This window comes from Embiotoca jacksoni, unplaced genomic scaffold (genome assembly GCF_022577435.1).
Source record: "Embiotoca jacksoni isolate LCO1_2020_lvr unplaced genomic scaffold, fEmbJac1.0.p SCAF_8, whole genome shotgun sequence".
Classification (NCBI taxonomy): Eukaryota; Metazoa; Chordata; class Actinopteri; family Embiotocidae; genus Embiotoca; species Embiotoca jacksoni.
In genome coordinates, this window is record NW_027185436.1 from 10814034 (window position 1) to 10830666 (window position 16633).

General features: G+C 39.0%; 1 protein-coding gene across 3 annotated transcripts; it reads left to right on the forward strand.

The window, feature by feature from the left end:
- The first annotated feature begins 490 nt into the window (after positions 1-490).
- slc1a3a (solute carrier family 1 member 3a) lies at positions 491-15290 on the forward strand. Of its 3 annotated transcripts, XM_069138689.1 has the most exons (10): positions 491-582; positions 1014-1349; positions 2285-2422; positions 9563-9767; positions 10049-10091; positions 10863-11131; positions 11217-11450; positions 11877-12071; positions 12504-12638; positions 13257-15290. In XM_069138689.1, exons 2-10 carry the CDS (start codon positions 1166-1168, stop codon positions 13462-13464), a joined length of 1611 nt encoding a protein of 536 aa, XP_068994790.1. In that variant the 5' UTR covers positions 491-582; positions 1014-1165; the 3' UTR covers positions 13465-15290. The 3 variants fall into 3 exon arrangements, 2 of the variants coding, with proteins under 2 accessions (XP_068994790.1, XP_068994793.1); XR_011177745.1 differs by lacking the exons at positions 11217-11450; positions 11877-12071; positions 12504-12638; positions 13257-15290 and adding an exon at positions 9900-9950 and having other exon boundaries at positions 10863-10884; XM_069138692.1 differs by lacking the exons at positions 491-582; positions 1014-1349; positions 2285-2422; positions 9563-9767 and adding an exon at positions 9900-9950.
- Positions 15291-16633: the final 1343 nt, after the last annotated feature.

A 16633-nucleotide genomic window follows, 5' to 3' on the forward strand; every position in this document is an offset into this window, starting at 1 on the left:
TGTCTGTTGTAACTGTGCCAAGAACACATGTATGAATGGATAATCCACTTCCATAATTTTTTGATGGATAGGGCACTTTTCTTTCTCGGTTGACTCATTCTCCACAGGAATCTCCAATCAGGCTGAACTTATCAAGCGTGAAAAACCTTTTGAAAAGAAGGCTGAGAGGAACAGAAGAAAACAAGAAGGTCCTTTCTCTTTCTCCTGCTTCGAAAGCTCATTATTCTTCAAGCTCTCCCCTGTCTGAAAAGCACCCCCTCCTCTACCTTACTTCACTTTTTTAGTCCCCGCCTCACCTCCCAACAAGCCCACACTGTGTGAGTGACTAACACTATTTTTTCTTCTACCATAGCACCGCCTCCATTCTCTCACTGGCTCTTCCATTCCCTCATCCTCGCCACTGCTCCCTCCTTTCCTATCTCCTCCCCTCTCTTCTTTCTCTTCATTGCTAGTTGCTCACACCAACCAGCTCAAAGCCAAAGAGCTCCTCTGTCCCTCTCACACTGATCGAAGCTTTAAGCCACAACTTTAACCTGAAAATTGAGACATTACTCCAAAGGAAGTTATTGCTCAAGTCTAAAGGTACAGAAACAATTTCTATCCTAATATTTATAATTCATTGTGTCCGCATCAAATGCATTTGACCATTTGACCAGCAGCTGTGTTTGTGTGAGTGTCTGCATGTGTGAGACTCGATCTGGGAATCAGAATTTGAACCCAGACTGTACACGTGTGTTGCAGTTAGCAAGTACGTAAGAGGAAGTCTGCAGTCCTCCACAGCTGCCAGTGCAACACATGTGTGCTTCACTTGGAGTTCAGCATTCCTTGACAAAAATGTTAAAGCAATTCTGTTTGTGTGATGTTATTGCATCATTTTTACTGTCATTACTGTGTATGTGAGGCACGATGAGGTTGCAATAAGATATTAATTTGATCCACTTTGTGTATGCTGTATATAATTCAAATTTGTATCCAATGCTAACTCTGACAACATGTCACTCCCTCTCAACCAGGCAACTTGTAATCCTTGGACCAAAGGAGAAGTGTGACAGAGAAGAGAGACGGGAAACGAGTGAATCAGCAGCACCTTTAAGTTTCGTTTATCGTCACAGTCAAGTTGAGTTCAAACTCCTGCACTTTTATAACAGATCTGAAGACTCCAGCTATGACTCAAAGCAATGGCGAGAACCCACAGACGACCCGGAGTGGTCTCCACCAGATCCGGGCCGGGATCCAGTCCCGATCACTGCTGGCCAAGAAGAGAGTGGAAAACATCACAAAGGACGATGTGAAGGGATTCTTTTTTAGAAATGCCTTTGTGATCCTTACCATTGCTGCTGTCATTATTGGTAAGTGGGAATTGTTTTCACTTAAGGCTTAACTCTATTAGTAATTAAGTTAATTTCAAATTGGAGATTATTGAGGGACAGTTATTCCTCTCCTCTCCTCTCCTCTCCTCTCCATCCTTCATCACATTATCAATCCTCTTTTCAAGAAGAAGGCAACATAATTTATGCATCACCCTGATAACCGAGAAATCTAGTGTGACCAACACCCCTGTAGACTGAAGGAGAAGAATAGAAAGAGACAAACAGGATGAGAGCATAGCGGGACCTCAGATGAAATTAGCAGACTGGCCTTCTGCTGACACTCTAGCTGACCTTTGACCTGTTGCCATTAACCTCTGAATCTCACCCAGTAGGAAGTGAGCCAGGCCCACCCACTGCCTGCACATCTGCAGCCCTGCTAGAATTACACCTTGCCGTGACAAACACATGTGATTGATTGCTAAATTCAGGATATTCCTCTCTTCGGGCTGCAGGGTCAGCCACCTGGGCTTATTGGTGGATCAGTGGACAAACAGCTTATTGTGAACACAAACTTCAGAGACACTGAAAAAAAGAACTTTTTAACAAGGAAATTGAACTCAAATAAAGTGGGAGTGTCAGAATAACACACAGTCACAGGAAAAATGGAGCCACTGTTAAAGGTCAATGCATGTGACATACATTGTGTGGTAAACATGAGCAGTTGCTGGCATTTGAAGATGGTTGAGGCGAGTAAGTGTAGTTTAGGTTCCTCAGAATACCAGATATTGTGTAATGACTGACACTAATCAGCATCACTATAGATCTATATTCACTCAGAAAATGCTGTATTTTACAGTAATCTGATCAATTCGATCTCTGTCTGACTTGTTTTAAGGTCTAGTTATGTTGACAAAAACTTTTGAAAATGTTCAAATTAAGTTCTTTCTTGCTTTAACATCTGATCCACTATGTAGGTATAATCCTGGGATTTGCCGTGCGGCCTTATAACATGTCTTACCGTGAGATGAAGTTCTTCTCTTTCCCCGGAGAGCTACTGATGAGGATGCTTCAGATGCTGGTCCTGCCCCTGCTAGTTTCCAGTCTCATCACAGGTATGACAACATTTTAGTGCAATCGAGACACCAAAAGCTACAGATGTATCTTCCACCTACGTGTACAGAGTTAAGGTCATTTAATTAGTTAATTTACCTCTTTTTTTAGACAAAATAGTATTCATGCTTCAAATTATTTGCTAGGTCTAAACCTTTTCTTTTCAGTCATTACTAAACAAACTTACATATGTCTCATACATATTAATATAATAAAAATGATTTATGAATTGCATCAATCATAATGTTAACAAATATATGTAAAACTGTTGTGCACACCCAAGTCTTACACACAGCACTCCCACATCATTACGATAAACAAAGTTTTGTCATTGACTATTTCTACTTCAAATCTACCTCAGATATCTAAAATAAGCACACACAACTCAGAGACTGACAGTTCCAGTCTCTGTGTGACCCTGTTTTGTTCTAAATTTACATCAAACAACTTAGTCACCACACACACCACTATCTCATGATACCACAGACATTTTCAACAAAATATTTTCTCGTACCCACACATCTTCGACATGCCTGTGTGCCTGCTCAGCATGGCTCCACAGCTCTCTTCAGGTTTTGTAAAATGGGAGTCACTGTAGAAATAACGCCCTACCAGTCAGTAGATCAGTAGTGTTTGCATGTAAGCATGAATGAGGGGATGGTGAGTGGAGTGTTTGTTTGATAAAAGAAAAAAACAAAAGGCAAGGATGGGAGGCGTAGAGAGCAGAGTTTCCCCTCTTTCTATAGTACTGGCAACACAGGCTCAGGTATTCCCAGTAACCAAGGACCTGACCTCAGCCCCTGCTCATCTGCAACACAAGACACCAGGACAAAAAGGCAAGCAGCGGGCCCAAGCAGCCAACAGAGGCGGGGTCGTAACTCTGTTTATGTCAGATTTTAGATATACACACCTTGCTAGTAGCCTGTGGTTTCTGTGTAAAAAGGTATCAGTGATGTTTGTAGTTTTGTGGCTCCACTGAGTCATGCTGTTGTTTGTTCAGACGCTGCTGTTTTTTGCTTTTAGGCCTAGTGGTAGATAGGGTTAGAATGACCTCAAGAGTGAGAGAGAGAAAGATACAGCTCTGGTCTCAGTCACATACTTGACCTATGTAGTAATGATCTTGATATTGATACATGACTGAAACAGTCCCAGTTTTATTATGATTTGATTGAAGCAATTCAGAATTTGTGGATGCTGTGACTTTTGGTTCAGTACAGCTCGTACCTCCTGCTGCTCACGTGAATCCAGTTTTACAGAAAAACACAAACATATGACACAGAGGTTTCTGGTTCATGATCCCAGTCAGACACCCAGGGGTGTTTTATTCCACAGTCAATCACCTGAGTTTGTTATTGATCATAATCTCTGCTTGTTATGAAATTCAAAGTACAGATATGGAACATGTGAGTTTCCAAAAACACCAGTCAGCAGCACTGACTGACAAATGGAGGAGGGAAATGTCCGGTCTGAGCAGTGATTGGCAGAGAAACAGGCCAGTACCCTGAACAGATGAGAGACACACTGTCTGATAATAAGCTGCTTTGTGCTGCAGTGGGGCGTAACATCAGCACCTCTGACATCATGTCACATGACCGCAGCTACAGCATGTGGAAATCAACAAAGCGTGCTGTTCTATAGCCACTTCATCTGTGGAAGTTCAAGTTCATATAATTCCAGTTGCAATGATTTTGGTATGACAAAAAGTCAACTACTACGTCACTTTTTTTTTCCTTTTTTATATTCCCATCTTTTAGAAAAAGACTTGTAACCACCTCACATTTGTATTTGCTTATTTGCTCTAACAATAATACACTTTAAATTTCTCTTATTTTTGTGGAGAATTTACCTGCATCAGTCAGATAAACAGTGTGCCAGTACCAAGAACAAACCCTATGGTAGCACTTAGAAAGAAAATTTAACAAGTAAATGTACCATTGTATCCAGACTCCAATATTCAGAGGATACAAATATTGTAATAATAATGTACAGATTTAAATTCTAAAATGCAGGAAAACAAAATTTGATTGCTGTAATCTCCTGAAGTCACTGATGATCCCTTCATTCAAACTTTAAATGGCACAAATGTTTTTCAAAATACTTTGACCTGGTTTAATTAAACATAGATAGTCATGCAGACCCATGATCAGAATTCAAGTTAAAATTTTAAAAGTAAATCCTCTATGTAGAATTTAAACTGTCTCTTGAAAGTCCAAACTATTGCTCATCCACCACTACCTCTCTTTTTTACAGTTAAACCTGCTCCTAAGCCTGCTCTATTACAGTGTGTCAGTCATCACAAACATCATACCCATTAGTGTCGTCTTCGTTACCAGGTGGAGGTCCTTATTGACTATATAAGAGATACTGTCTATGTCATGATATTCATCCATAAAGCTTGCATTATTTCGCATAATGACACATAATCAATGGCAGCCAGAGCCTAATGTAAATGAGGCAGTGCATTGTCCAGTTGCACCCATCAAAAATGTTAGCTCACTGAGAATTATCATAAATATAATGACATGTATAATAGCCTTATTGCAACATTGAACTGCGGAAAAAGTTAGATAGCAATTATAAAAAGTTTTTTATATCTCTGTGTGAAAAACAAACACAGTACATACGTACATGCTGGCACTCCAATTCACCATCCTAAAGGATTTTCAAATTTTAAAACAATAAAACTGGAGCATCAGTCACCTATTAGATAGATTATCAGCTTGTTGTTACTCACCTGCCGCTGTGAACACCTGCAGCACAGCTATCACTTTTTTCACACAAATATTCCAATTTTTGCTGTAACCATAACCTCAGCCGAAAAGTAAAACAAGTCACCTTAGGTTACTTCATTTTCATTTTGACAAACTTTAGTTGTATGTTGTATCCTGCAGCCTTTATGTTCGTGCAGTAAGCTCTATTCACAGAGCAGTTATTGCTTTACATGCTTAACTTGGAGCGTGACTCAAAGAATAACGTATTTTAGAGGATAAGAGCATCCCAGCTGAGCTCCTATGACTTACTTTCTGCGAACTCGTGGGTCCTGTGGAAAATGATAGTCATGCTCCCAAGACTGAATAGTGCTTTTATGTTAAATGGGTTGTCCCATTCGAAAAGGCCTGCCCTCTGAATTGATCCAGTCTAAATGTGAGGTTGGATTGAAAATCTGAAAGTTTGAGCTGACTCCAGAGGGGCCATGAAAGGTAGTTTGAGCAGAGTACCGAGGGGCCCTGGAAGGTCAGAAATCAGGAAAGCAAGACTAGTGAACAGACAGGCTTAAGAACCAAGGATCAAGAATTATAAGAAACAGGTTTATGTGTTTCAGTGACAGGATGAGAAATAGGGAGTGCCCTGCACTCCCTATTTCTCATCATGAGCTCATCATGAGCTTCTTCATAACCACATTTCTTTTAACTCTTTCACATATGCCCTTTCACTCAAACAAACACGCATCAGACTATCTACTCAATATGTGCTTGCCACAAAATCCAGATTGTCTTCAGGCATTTCATTGTGAGACCACAGAGTATTATAAAGCCAAGCCGGGGCTGGGTAGAGATGGGGGAAGTGCACAGTAAAAAGAGGAAAAGGAGGATGATTACAGAGGTGGTTGCTGGCTGGAAGGGGAGGGTAGACAAGAGGAAGACCAGGAGAGACAGCTAAAACTGAAAAAAATAATTTGTTAAATGAAATGCTTTCATTGTTCAGGCTGTACTAACTTTGAAAGCAGAAATGCTTTGTGTCATGACAGTATCTAGGTATCTTTTTTTTACAGTAATAGAAATAAAAAGTATCCTGTAAATTAAAATCTTGAAAGAAAAAACGTGCAAGTATATTGAAACTGGTCTCATAAGAATGTGGTGCAGGATTATTTTTCCCACACCTTCAGTCCAGTACAGCTCTGTCTTGACCACATATTAGCATAAACTCCAGACTGTTAACTTTATTTGAAAAGTGAGTTAATGAAACGGTGTAGCACTTTTTGAGCTGAAAATCAATTTTAATCACACTCATCAAAAATAAAAGGCCTGTTCTAGGAACCTACATAAAAGAAAAAAATAACAATTTGCAGTTTCTGTAGAGGATCAATCATTAAGCATACTTTGAGTTCTTGAGGCAAAGTTTAATGAAACATTCCTCACTGTTGTTTTATAATGGATTTGAAGAAAAATTAAGTACGAGTCAGTCAGCAAGTGATGCAGCAAAAATGAATTTGATGTTGTTACTGTAGTTTTGTGGACTTATATTAAGTCCACAGCAATGTAATGCCGCTTTTTATTTGTATTAGATTTGTTGCAAATTCAAGCCAGAATGTGGCACAAACAAGGTTTTCTTCAAATTCCTATTGTTTTCAAAACTTGTGACAATTATTTTGTCTGTCAAATGACAGAAAGTGGTCAAACGACAGATCACAACATCAAAGCACAAGGTGAGAAGTTCTAATTACTTGTGTGGTGAACAAATCTGTCTCCATTATCTAAAGATATTCAGTATAGGATCATATAAGACTAAAAGCTGTAAGACAACACATGAGAACCTGGAACCAAAAACAATAAATCAACAAAATGGAATAGAAGAATATTCTGTAAATGTACTCAGATCCAAACTTTTAATTGACTGACGTGCAGATCTTTTCTTACTGCAGGCATCCAGGTCCAGGTAAGGTCTTGTTATAACTGTGGAGTCAGTCTTTGCTCGGCTCCAGTCTATGTTAAATGTCTTCTGGTCAGACCTGAACAGAGCAACTGCACTCTGTCCTGCGTTTCAACTTCCCCCCCAAAGTAGGCCCACTTTTGAGTTTGATGAACATTCCCCCAAATGAGAAAGAAAGTCATTCTCCTTGCTCTCCTTCGGTCTTAGTTCTTTCATTCTTTTGAAAACATGGAATTGGTGAGGCTGCGTCCGTTGTTGCCCGGACAACAGGCTGGAGATCATTGTGTGCGTGTGGGGCTGACTAAGTCAACAAGTTTTCCCAGGGCTGTCAGAAAGGGAATAGGAGGAAAGCAAGAGGATGAGGAGGGGGTGGTTGGGAGGGAAAGGGTGCCAATGAAAGAGGATTGCAGCAATAAGATCAGTGTGCAAGAAAAAGAGAAGAGGGAGGCAAGATGCGGGGGTGGGGCAGGAGGAAGGGCGGGGGACCTTGAAACAAGAGGTGGTGATGGAGGGGTGGTGCAGACAGGAGAATGAGGGCGGGCAGGCTCAGGAGGGGAGGAAGAGGATAAAAAAGAACTGGATAAAAGCTGAAGTCCTGGCCATGTTGAGACAAGAAGATCAGAGAGGGCCAAAGACGGGGCACACGCACACGCACACTCACACTCACACACACACACACACACACACACACACACACACACACACACACACACAACAACAACTTTGGTATACACAGTAGCAAAGAGTGAAAGGGACACATACATCTCCCATCACACAAAGCCTGCTTTGCCTTGCATGGGTCTGAATGAAGATAATGGCCATAATAGGACCTGACACTCTGAAAATACAGCACCACTGTCATGTCTATTGAGGCAGCTTAAATTCAGTTCTCTGAATGGCTGTATTTCTTTTTGCCACTGTTATCCCGAGAAGTCTGTTTCATGCAATTAGAACTGTGGAGGACCATCTTATGTCCAGACTCCATGACTCCCTCACTCCTCTTTCTGCTGGAGATTAAACTTTAGTTTTATTACAGCATTAATTCTTTACTGAGAACCATATTTGTCAAAACTATTCCATGTGTAAACTCAAATGGAGTTTTGGATTTATAACAGAACCATAAAACTTGTTTTAGTTTTTGTCTAATTTGATGAACCTTTTTTGCAAGCATGCAGAATCTGCCAAGTCTGCTAAAACACATTTTGTCATCGTAAAATGTCACTTCGATGTATGTCCTCAGCTACTTTCTATGCTTTGGCATTGCGTCAATATTCATCATAGATTAATCTTTGTTGTATCAATTTCTCTGTGACACAGATGTGGAGCTGCGGTCAGACTTAATCTATAACTGACATCTCTGCACGCTGTGTTCACAACAAACAAACATCACACTCGGGGACACAGGACTTTTCAAATAGAGTAATAAAGACAGTGCAGCAAAATAATGCAGACTCAACTTTTTACCATTTACCAAGCACATTTCTGGTAGTTTTCCAACACTTTACCCCTGCAGTTTTATTTTACAATATATTGTCTGTAAATGAATGTACAATAGGTAAACAGATTTTGTATATTTGATCTACCCCTGGGTGCTGTACAGTAGGTGTTGTTTTTCCACCAGTAAAGGTCAGAGTCAGATTGTGTTTCTTGCCGCTCTTTGTTGTTACTGATCAGTACTCAGATAATCCAGATGGGTGTATTCCACCCATAATTACAGCACCTTTTCCCAAGATGACCGTTAGCTCGTAGGGACACAATTTAGTATAAAATCGATGTGAACTCTAAATTTATTGGGCAGCGTGAGTATTGAAGATAGGGATGTTTTCCATTTACAGAAAACACAACAAAAACAGGGAAAAAAATGACATTAATTTTGTTCAGAGATTATTGAGCTCTTTAAATGTAACTACACTTGTTGATGCATTTCTTTTTCTCTGAGCTACTTTGACAAAATGAAAGTGTTCAAGAGCAACTCATGTAGCTGTCGGACACTATAACATTTATTCACAGAGCAAAGCTCCGTCAAACCAGCTGAATAAGCTTCTTTTAAGTGAACAATAACAAAGTGATACTCAGCACATTCATACTCAACGCTGTTGATAGACAGTGTTGACAACATTTGATTTGTTTGTTATTCTGTTTAGAAACATTGTTGCACCCAGTTGTCTGTGACTGTAAAGCACATGTTTATAAATAATATTTAATCCCTGTGGAGACTAGTGAAAGAATGAATTATTTAATACATTCATAAGCCTTTCAGTGATTGTTAATGACACTTTTACATTATGCTCAATTGAGCTGCCTGTAGCACTACAAATGTATAGCACTGTTGCTGCACTGCTGCTCCCTCTGCAGGAGTTCTTGCAGCATGGAAGCCTCTCCATGTTTCTGATGTTATGATAAATAGTGCGGGTACCAGTGAATAAATACATACTTGATAAACCTGTAGTTCTCATACATTTCTATGATTTCTGTGATATGTCTTTTTTTAGGTATGTCCTCTTTGGATAGCCGTGCTTCTGGTAAAATGGGCTTGAGGGCAGTTGTGTACTACACCACCACAACCATCATTGCAGTGTTCATTGGTATTGTCATGGTGCTCGTTATTCACCCTGGAAAAGGATCAAAGGATGAGTTCAGCAAGCAGCAGCAGATTGAGCGGGTCAACGCTGCTGATGCCTTTCTGGATCTTATCAGGTACCTGCACACATGTACACACCTCGACCAAACAAACAGTCTCACAAGAACACCCCAGTACACCGATTCTGTCAACCAAAATTTTAATTCATAATCCTGTAATACTTGTCCATTTTGATTCTGATCATTCAGATGGAGGTGTTCAAACAGTGAGGATGTTTAAGTTCTGTGACCTTTAAAGATGTAAATATCATCAAATATTTTATACAGAGCATGACGTTTTTCTAGTTTTTTTTGTGTGCATTTGCTTTAAAAATGTACCTATTTGTTATGTTTTCCAGGAACATGTTTCCTCCTAACATTGTGGAAGCTTGCACCAAACAGGTGACTCTCCCACTACATCCTCTCTTTGTTTTCTTCCCCTGCACTCAGATAAAAAGCCATTTTCTTTAATTGTCTCATGTACAATGTACATGTAAGTTAGCATTGTTGAAAGAAAGTTTCTATTTCATATTTGTTTCTTTTGTATTTTTCCTATTTTTCCTCTCATTCTTGTGGACTATCATCTATAGAGATCTCTGCTGTGGACATCAATTTTAAATCTGCAATTACAGTTGTAAATCAACATATTGCATTGATATACAAACACATTGGATTTCATTCTGTCTGACTATTTATCCTCAACACTGTCTCCACTCATAGCAACATGAAGATTGCAGAATGAGGGTTTTAGAGTAACTTTTACCAACTGGGATGGGACTTTTTTAATGGGCACCTAACTATCCCATCATTCTTACTCTCACTCAGCCGAGCATTAAACACAGGCCCTTGTCTCAGTGCCACTTTCACTTCCTCATTTGCAATGTATTTTAGGCAAATGGTGGCACACGGGTGGGATTGCAACATTTTGTGTACCAGATGGTAACATGGGATGTGGAAAGCACAAACAACTGCATTCTAAAATACTCATTTATTAAGCTTTTATACACACCCCTTTCACAATAATCTTCAAATTTAACAAGCCTGTTTAGAAAACTACTTGCTATAATATTCTATGACCCTGAATCTCAAAAGTCCTCCTCTAATAAAAGTTTTTTATCAAATGTTACTGCACCAGAAATTAATCACTATTCAACTTCCTTTTTCAAAATTCAGTACAAGACGCAATATGCCAAGAGAGTCATCCATGTGAAGATGACGGTGAATGACACAATATTTACACTAAATGGTAGCCAGGAGATATCCCGGGAGGAGATGATCCCAATGCCAGGAGCCGTTAATGGAATCAATGCTCTCGGCCTGGTGGTGTTCTCCATGTGCTTCGGTCTAATCATCGGGAACATGAGGGAACAGGGACAACCTCTGAAGGACTTTTTTGATTGCCTCAATGAAGCCATCATGAGGCTGGTTGCCATTATAATGTGGTAAGTATCTTAATGGATGTGTGAAGGTACTTAAAAAATAATGAAATGTTTGATGTACAAATTCACAACACCCATCGATCCTAAGGTATGCCCCCATCGGCATCTTGTTCCTGATTGCCGGTAAGATCGTGGAGATGGACGACATTACAACCATGGGTGGCCAGCTGGGAATGTATACAGTGACAGTCATGTGTGGGCTGCTCATCCACGGCATGTTTGTCCTGCCAACACTCTACTTCGTCATCACCAGGAAGAACCCCTTCGTTTTCATTGCAGGGCTGCTGCAGGCACTCATCACCGCCCTCGGAACATCCTCCAGGTATGTGATTGTGCTGAGTGTTAAAAAATCCCTCCGGCGAACCGAAAATAAGGTGAAGGTTGAATTCCTTATCGTTCACTGCATATGCAATATTCAGTATGCAGAGGAACACATTTGCATTTCTCCAATGCTTGAGAAACAGATTTTCATTAAATACAATAAAAAAAAAGACTAAATAGACATAGATACAATGCCAGTGTGCCTGCTTGCGCCGATTGTATTATACATGTGTTTTTCTGATCAAGCTTTTGTTACATCAATCAGCACACTCCTGGTTTCAAAAACGTAATTGTTGCTTAGATTACAGTAAAACGTTTTGGATATTTGTATGTTGTCAGCCTCTCTGATTGGCAGCAGATGACGAGTGTTGATGAGCACTTCTGTTTCTTTCTGTTACCCACCCTCTCTCTCTGTCCTCTCTCTCAGTTCTGCCACATTGCCCATCACTTTTAAATGCCTGGAAGAAAACAACAAGGTGGACAAGCGCGTGACCCGTTTTGTGCTCCCTGTTGGTGCCACCATAAATATGGACGGCACAGCTCTATATGAAGCCCTTGCAGCCATCTTTATCGCCCAGGTCAATGATTATGACCTCAGCTTTGGACAGATTCTCACCATCAGGTATGGGATATATGGAACGCTCGTATTTCAGGTTTTGCTTTTTAAATATTCATTCATAATGGCATTCATTCTATAATTTGTATTATTACATCTAGCCTACTTTTTGTGTCGCTGAAGTGGGCCTCAAAATGATTTATGGAGTAAACTGTGACTTCCAACAGTTGCAGAAAAATATTTTATAATACATTGTGCCAAGACATATCACTGAAGCATTTCCAAGCCTCAGAACCACAAGTTCTAACTTTATAGTTGACTTTCTTACCACCAGTTTGGCTATTGAAGGGGGATGGTACTAAAACAAAGAGAATACATTTAAGTGACCCTCTTCAATGCTATTACTGAGTAACGATCAAGAGGTCAATACTGGGACACGACTGGCACTGCTTTAAATACATTTTTGATAGGTCTCTCTCTGCCTTCCTTTTTTTGCAGCATCACAGCCACAGCAGCCAGTATTGGAGCAGCTGGAATCCCTCAGGCAGGGCTGGTCACCATGGTGATAGTGCTAACGTCTGTAGGACTGCCCACAGACGACATCTCACTGATCATTGCTGTTGATTGGTTCCTGTAAGTATTGACTATATTCTGCTTTAGAAAACCTCACTTTATATCGTAAAATCAATGAAAGAAAACATGATTAAGTTGAGCTTTTTCCTGACTTAACTCTGTCCAACCTGGAAATAGTTTGATTTTAGGGCAGACTAGAGAGGGTTTAATAAATATAGTGCTAGAGGAAATAAAATGTAGTTTGGTATGAATTCAATTGAGTTTGACCCAACAAAATGTTGTTTTGTTGTGTTGTATCTCTTGTTTGGATTGTAGGACAGCCTCCAGAGACACTCCCTTCACATTCCATGTCTCTCAATCCATCTGTTTTTTATTCAGGCCAACACCAGTGCCAAGCCCTGCTTCCTCTTATCTTGTTTCTGTGTTTCAAATGGCCTAAAGATTGCCTGGAGACATTAAAATTATGCAACCAGTTTGCTAATTATATTTTACACATTTGCAGACACTCCACCCGGATTGAAAAGCAATTTGTTCAATGTAGTTGTTTAGTCTTGTGTGTTTTGTCTTGTTTTTTCTTGTCTTCTTTTGCCCTGTCTTTTTGTGTCTTAATCTTGTTTCATCTTGTCTTATCTTTGTACTCTGTACCTCACATCCTCACCTGCACTGTCTTTCCTGCAGGGACCGATTGCGCACCACCACCAATGTCCTTGGAGACTCGATCGGTGCTGGTATTGTGGAACACCTGTCTCGCCACGAGTTGCAGAAAAAGGACCCCGAAGTGGGCAATTCGGTAGTGGAGGAGGCAGACAAGAAGCCGTACCAGCTCATTTGCCAGGAGAATGAGTATGAGAATGAGAGGTCTGCTGACAGCGAGACCAAGATGTAGGAGCTCGATTTTTGTCCGAGGCTGCATACATTCTTTGGAAAATCAGTGCACTGCATTAAACCACATACTCAACTGAGGCCTCTTTTAAACCTTCATCTCACAAGATGAAGTTGATCTACAGCTAGAATATATTTCAGCCAAGTGAGTTCCATTAATGCGTGAGGTCTTCCTCACACGCTCCTTCAGACTTGAAGTGGTTCACGGTTGCATTGTTTTTCTAAGGGTCTGTGCTTCCTCAGAGTACTACAATGTAAATGCCATTGGGTGTCAGCTGTTTACTATTTAGAGTGAAAGACAGAGCCCTGTGGTCTGTGGCCTGCATGCCATATTCAACTTCTCTCAGAACCGTGATGACTAATCTCACCCACTAGAGGCCAGTATTGCTGTGAGTCTTAACACCACAGCAGAATACAGCCCATACTTGCACAGACGTTTTCTGGCTTTAAAATTGTTGTTTTAGTTTTGTTTCAGTGATGCTGTATATAAAAAATGTAAGTGAAACGGTAGTAAAAAAAAAAAAGAAACTGTCTAGAGGCTGTTGAAAAGTGTTGGATATCATGCTCATAAACTGGATGACCAACTAGTTTAAGGGGAAAAAGGGCTATTACAAACTTATGTACAGACATTTTTGGATTTTTTTTTTTTTTTTTTTTTTTTTTTTTTTTCTTCTATGGTTTGGTGTACAGATTTCAGATGAATGAAAGCGGTAATCTACCTTAAGGTACACATACTTTTGTCCTTTACCTCTCCAAAGCAGTAAGTGTTATTGTCAGGTAAATACAGTGATCAGAATATCTTGGCAAGTATCCAACCTTGGATTTTTATCACAGAAATTACTTTAACCAATCATTACAATCATGAAGACTGACACACCAAAAACACTCAGCCATGTTGGTTGTTACCTGTAAAATTGCATGGCTGAGAATTTTTCCAGTCTCTGAATTACAATTTTAAGCCATTACATTTCAACCAAAAGAAGCACAAAAATAGGAAACCAAATTTCCACACAGTTCAATTAAGTCATACCCAAACAAACTGGTAACCCACACAATATACTACTGTTTCAATAGGAAGATGGTAATTAATTCTAATGGTGATTGTGGGTCAGTCCCTCATATAAGCCCTTGAACTAAAAGTGTTTTGGTTAAAACATTCATGTGTCACTATGAAATATTTTTTACATTAAATAAGTAAAATGGTAAGTTGGACATATAATTTCCATATTTTGCTTGACTATATTAAAGTCTTGACTAAGCTTCCTCTAGAAATTAACATTAAATGCTTATTTGATTTGATTTTATATTAATGCATGTTGTAAAGTAATAGATTTAATTCCAGTTCCCATCTTTTAATTTGGCTAGCTTGCTGTTTTGTATTTTGACAAGTTCAGTATGTGTAACATTTACATAGTGGTTGTTTTGTATAGAACAGTCATCTGAATATAGTGTACTTGTATAGAGAAATGTAGATAAATGTGTACATTAATTGCAGATTGAAATGGAAATAGGTTAATTGAGGATTGTATATGTAAAGATGCTGTAACTTTGCTCTTACCAAACCTAACGACTAAACTAACAAACTCTCTAGTTCCTCTTACAAATGCAAAAACTGGCTGATTTGAAGGACCACATTTTTTGCTTTACACACTTGAGAAACGGAATAGTTCCTATGTTTACAGTTGTTGGTGTCTCTCTTGATATGATGGTTTAACTCATGAATTCACATGGGAGCGGGGCACACACACCCACACACAGACACGGCAGAATAATTGTTGTAGTTTTATCTTGCATGAATTTTTTGAATACAAAATAAAATCATTGGTTGTAGCTCATCATTTGATTATGAACATCGGGAAGACAAAATACTGTGATGTAGTGAGCCGATCAAATATATATATTTTTTAAATCCTTGTTTAGCTACTGTGAATATACTTGTGTGCAGACATTAGGGATCTTCCTGCATGTAAAGTATCCATACATAAGAGCTCACCAGAGGGATGTAATGCACAGATATACAGCTTGCTGAGTGCAGGTGAGGCAGTGCTTGCTTGATGTAACATTGGTGGTTGTTGGTACTAGAGGAAACAAGCAGTTCTCATTTTCTCTACCAATCCTGATTGGCCTGAATTCCTGCTTTAAACCAGGAATCCTTATCTCCAGCACCCTTCAGGCTATTGCCACTTTAACAAATACAGCACTTTTTCTGAGAATGCCCATATTCAACAAATGCTACTGATTTGATCTCCTTCAAAATATGTTGTACTTGCTGAAATAAAGTCTAAATTTAGCAAATGCAATGATCTTAAATAGATAACATTACTGAGGTTAAGCACATGTTGAGATATTTTATCAATTAACATGCTTATCCAATATCTCACACTTGCATACACACGGGTTGGAAAGTTGCCAACAATTTTTCCTAAAAATTCCAGTACAAGTAAAACAAATATTTATTTATGATACACATTTCATACTGTAGTTTTAAAGGATCTTTATCTATGTTAATGAATTGTATGAACAAAACATGGAATCAGTCTTTAAAACTCAAACTGTACACTATTATAGATTAAACTGCTACAACAGTAAGTAGGTTATTTCAAACTGGCTCCACCTTAACCTGCCACAAAAATATAATGATACTTGATATGTTAATGCATTAATGATCTAATAATTCAATAACACTCAAGATGTCACTGAGCACTTTTACCTTGAATACTTTAAATATATGTTGTTGATCTAGGACTTGCAATTGAGCATTTTAAGCATAGTGTACTACTGATGTAAATGATCTGAAGACCTGTTCCATCACTACACACGCGACAGAAAATCTTATCATATGAGTGTGTAGTGTATGTATTTTTACAATTTTTCCATGTACTATGGTTTTAATATGAAATATTTATATGGTTGTAGTGTATGCAAGAAGAAAGAGAATTGTTGGGGGTTTATTTTGTGGAAATTTCATGGCATGTTGAATCGCAATTTTTTTTAATAATAATTTGTTTTTATGTGTATATAATCATTGGTGGAATGTAACTGAGTACATTTAGGTGCTGTACTTTGGTACAAATTCAAAGGATTTGCACTTTACTTAAATATATCCCTTTAATGCCACTTCATACCTCTATACTTCTACTCCACTGCATTTCAGCAGCAAATAATGTACTTTC

Bases quoted from the DNA above. Each gene is read 5' to 3' on its own strand.
- slc1a3a (XM_069138689.1), top strand. From the start codon at position 1,166: ATGACTCAAAGCAATGGCGAGAACCCACAGACGACCCGGAGTGGTCTC. The intron at 1,350-2,284 runs GTAAGTGGGAAT...TCCACTATGTAG, and splicing joins CATTGCTGCTGTCATTATTG to GTATAATCCTGGGATTTGCC. The intron at 11,132-11,216 runs GTAAGTATCTTA...ATCGATCCTAAG, and splicing joins CTGGTTGCCATTATAATGTG to GTATGCCCCCATCGGCATCT.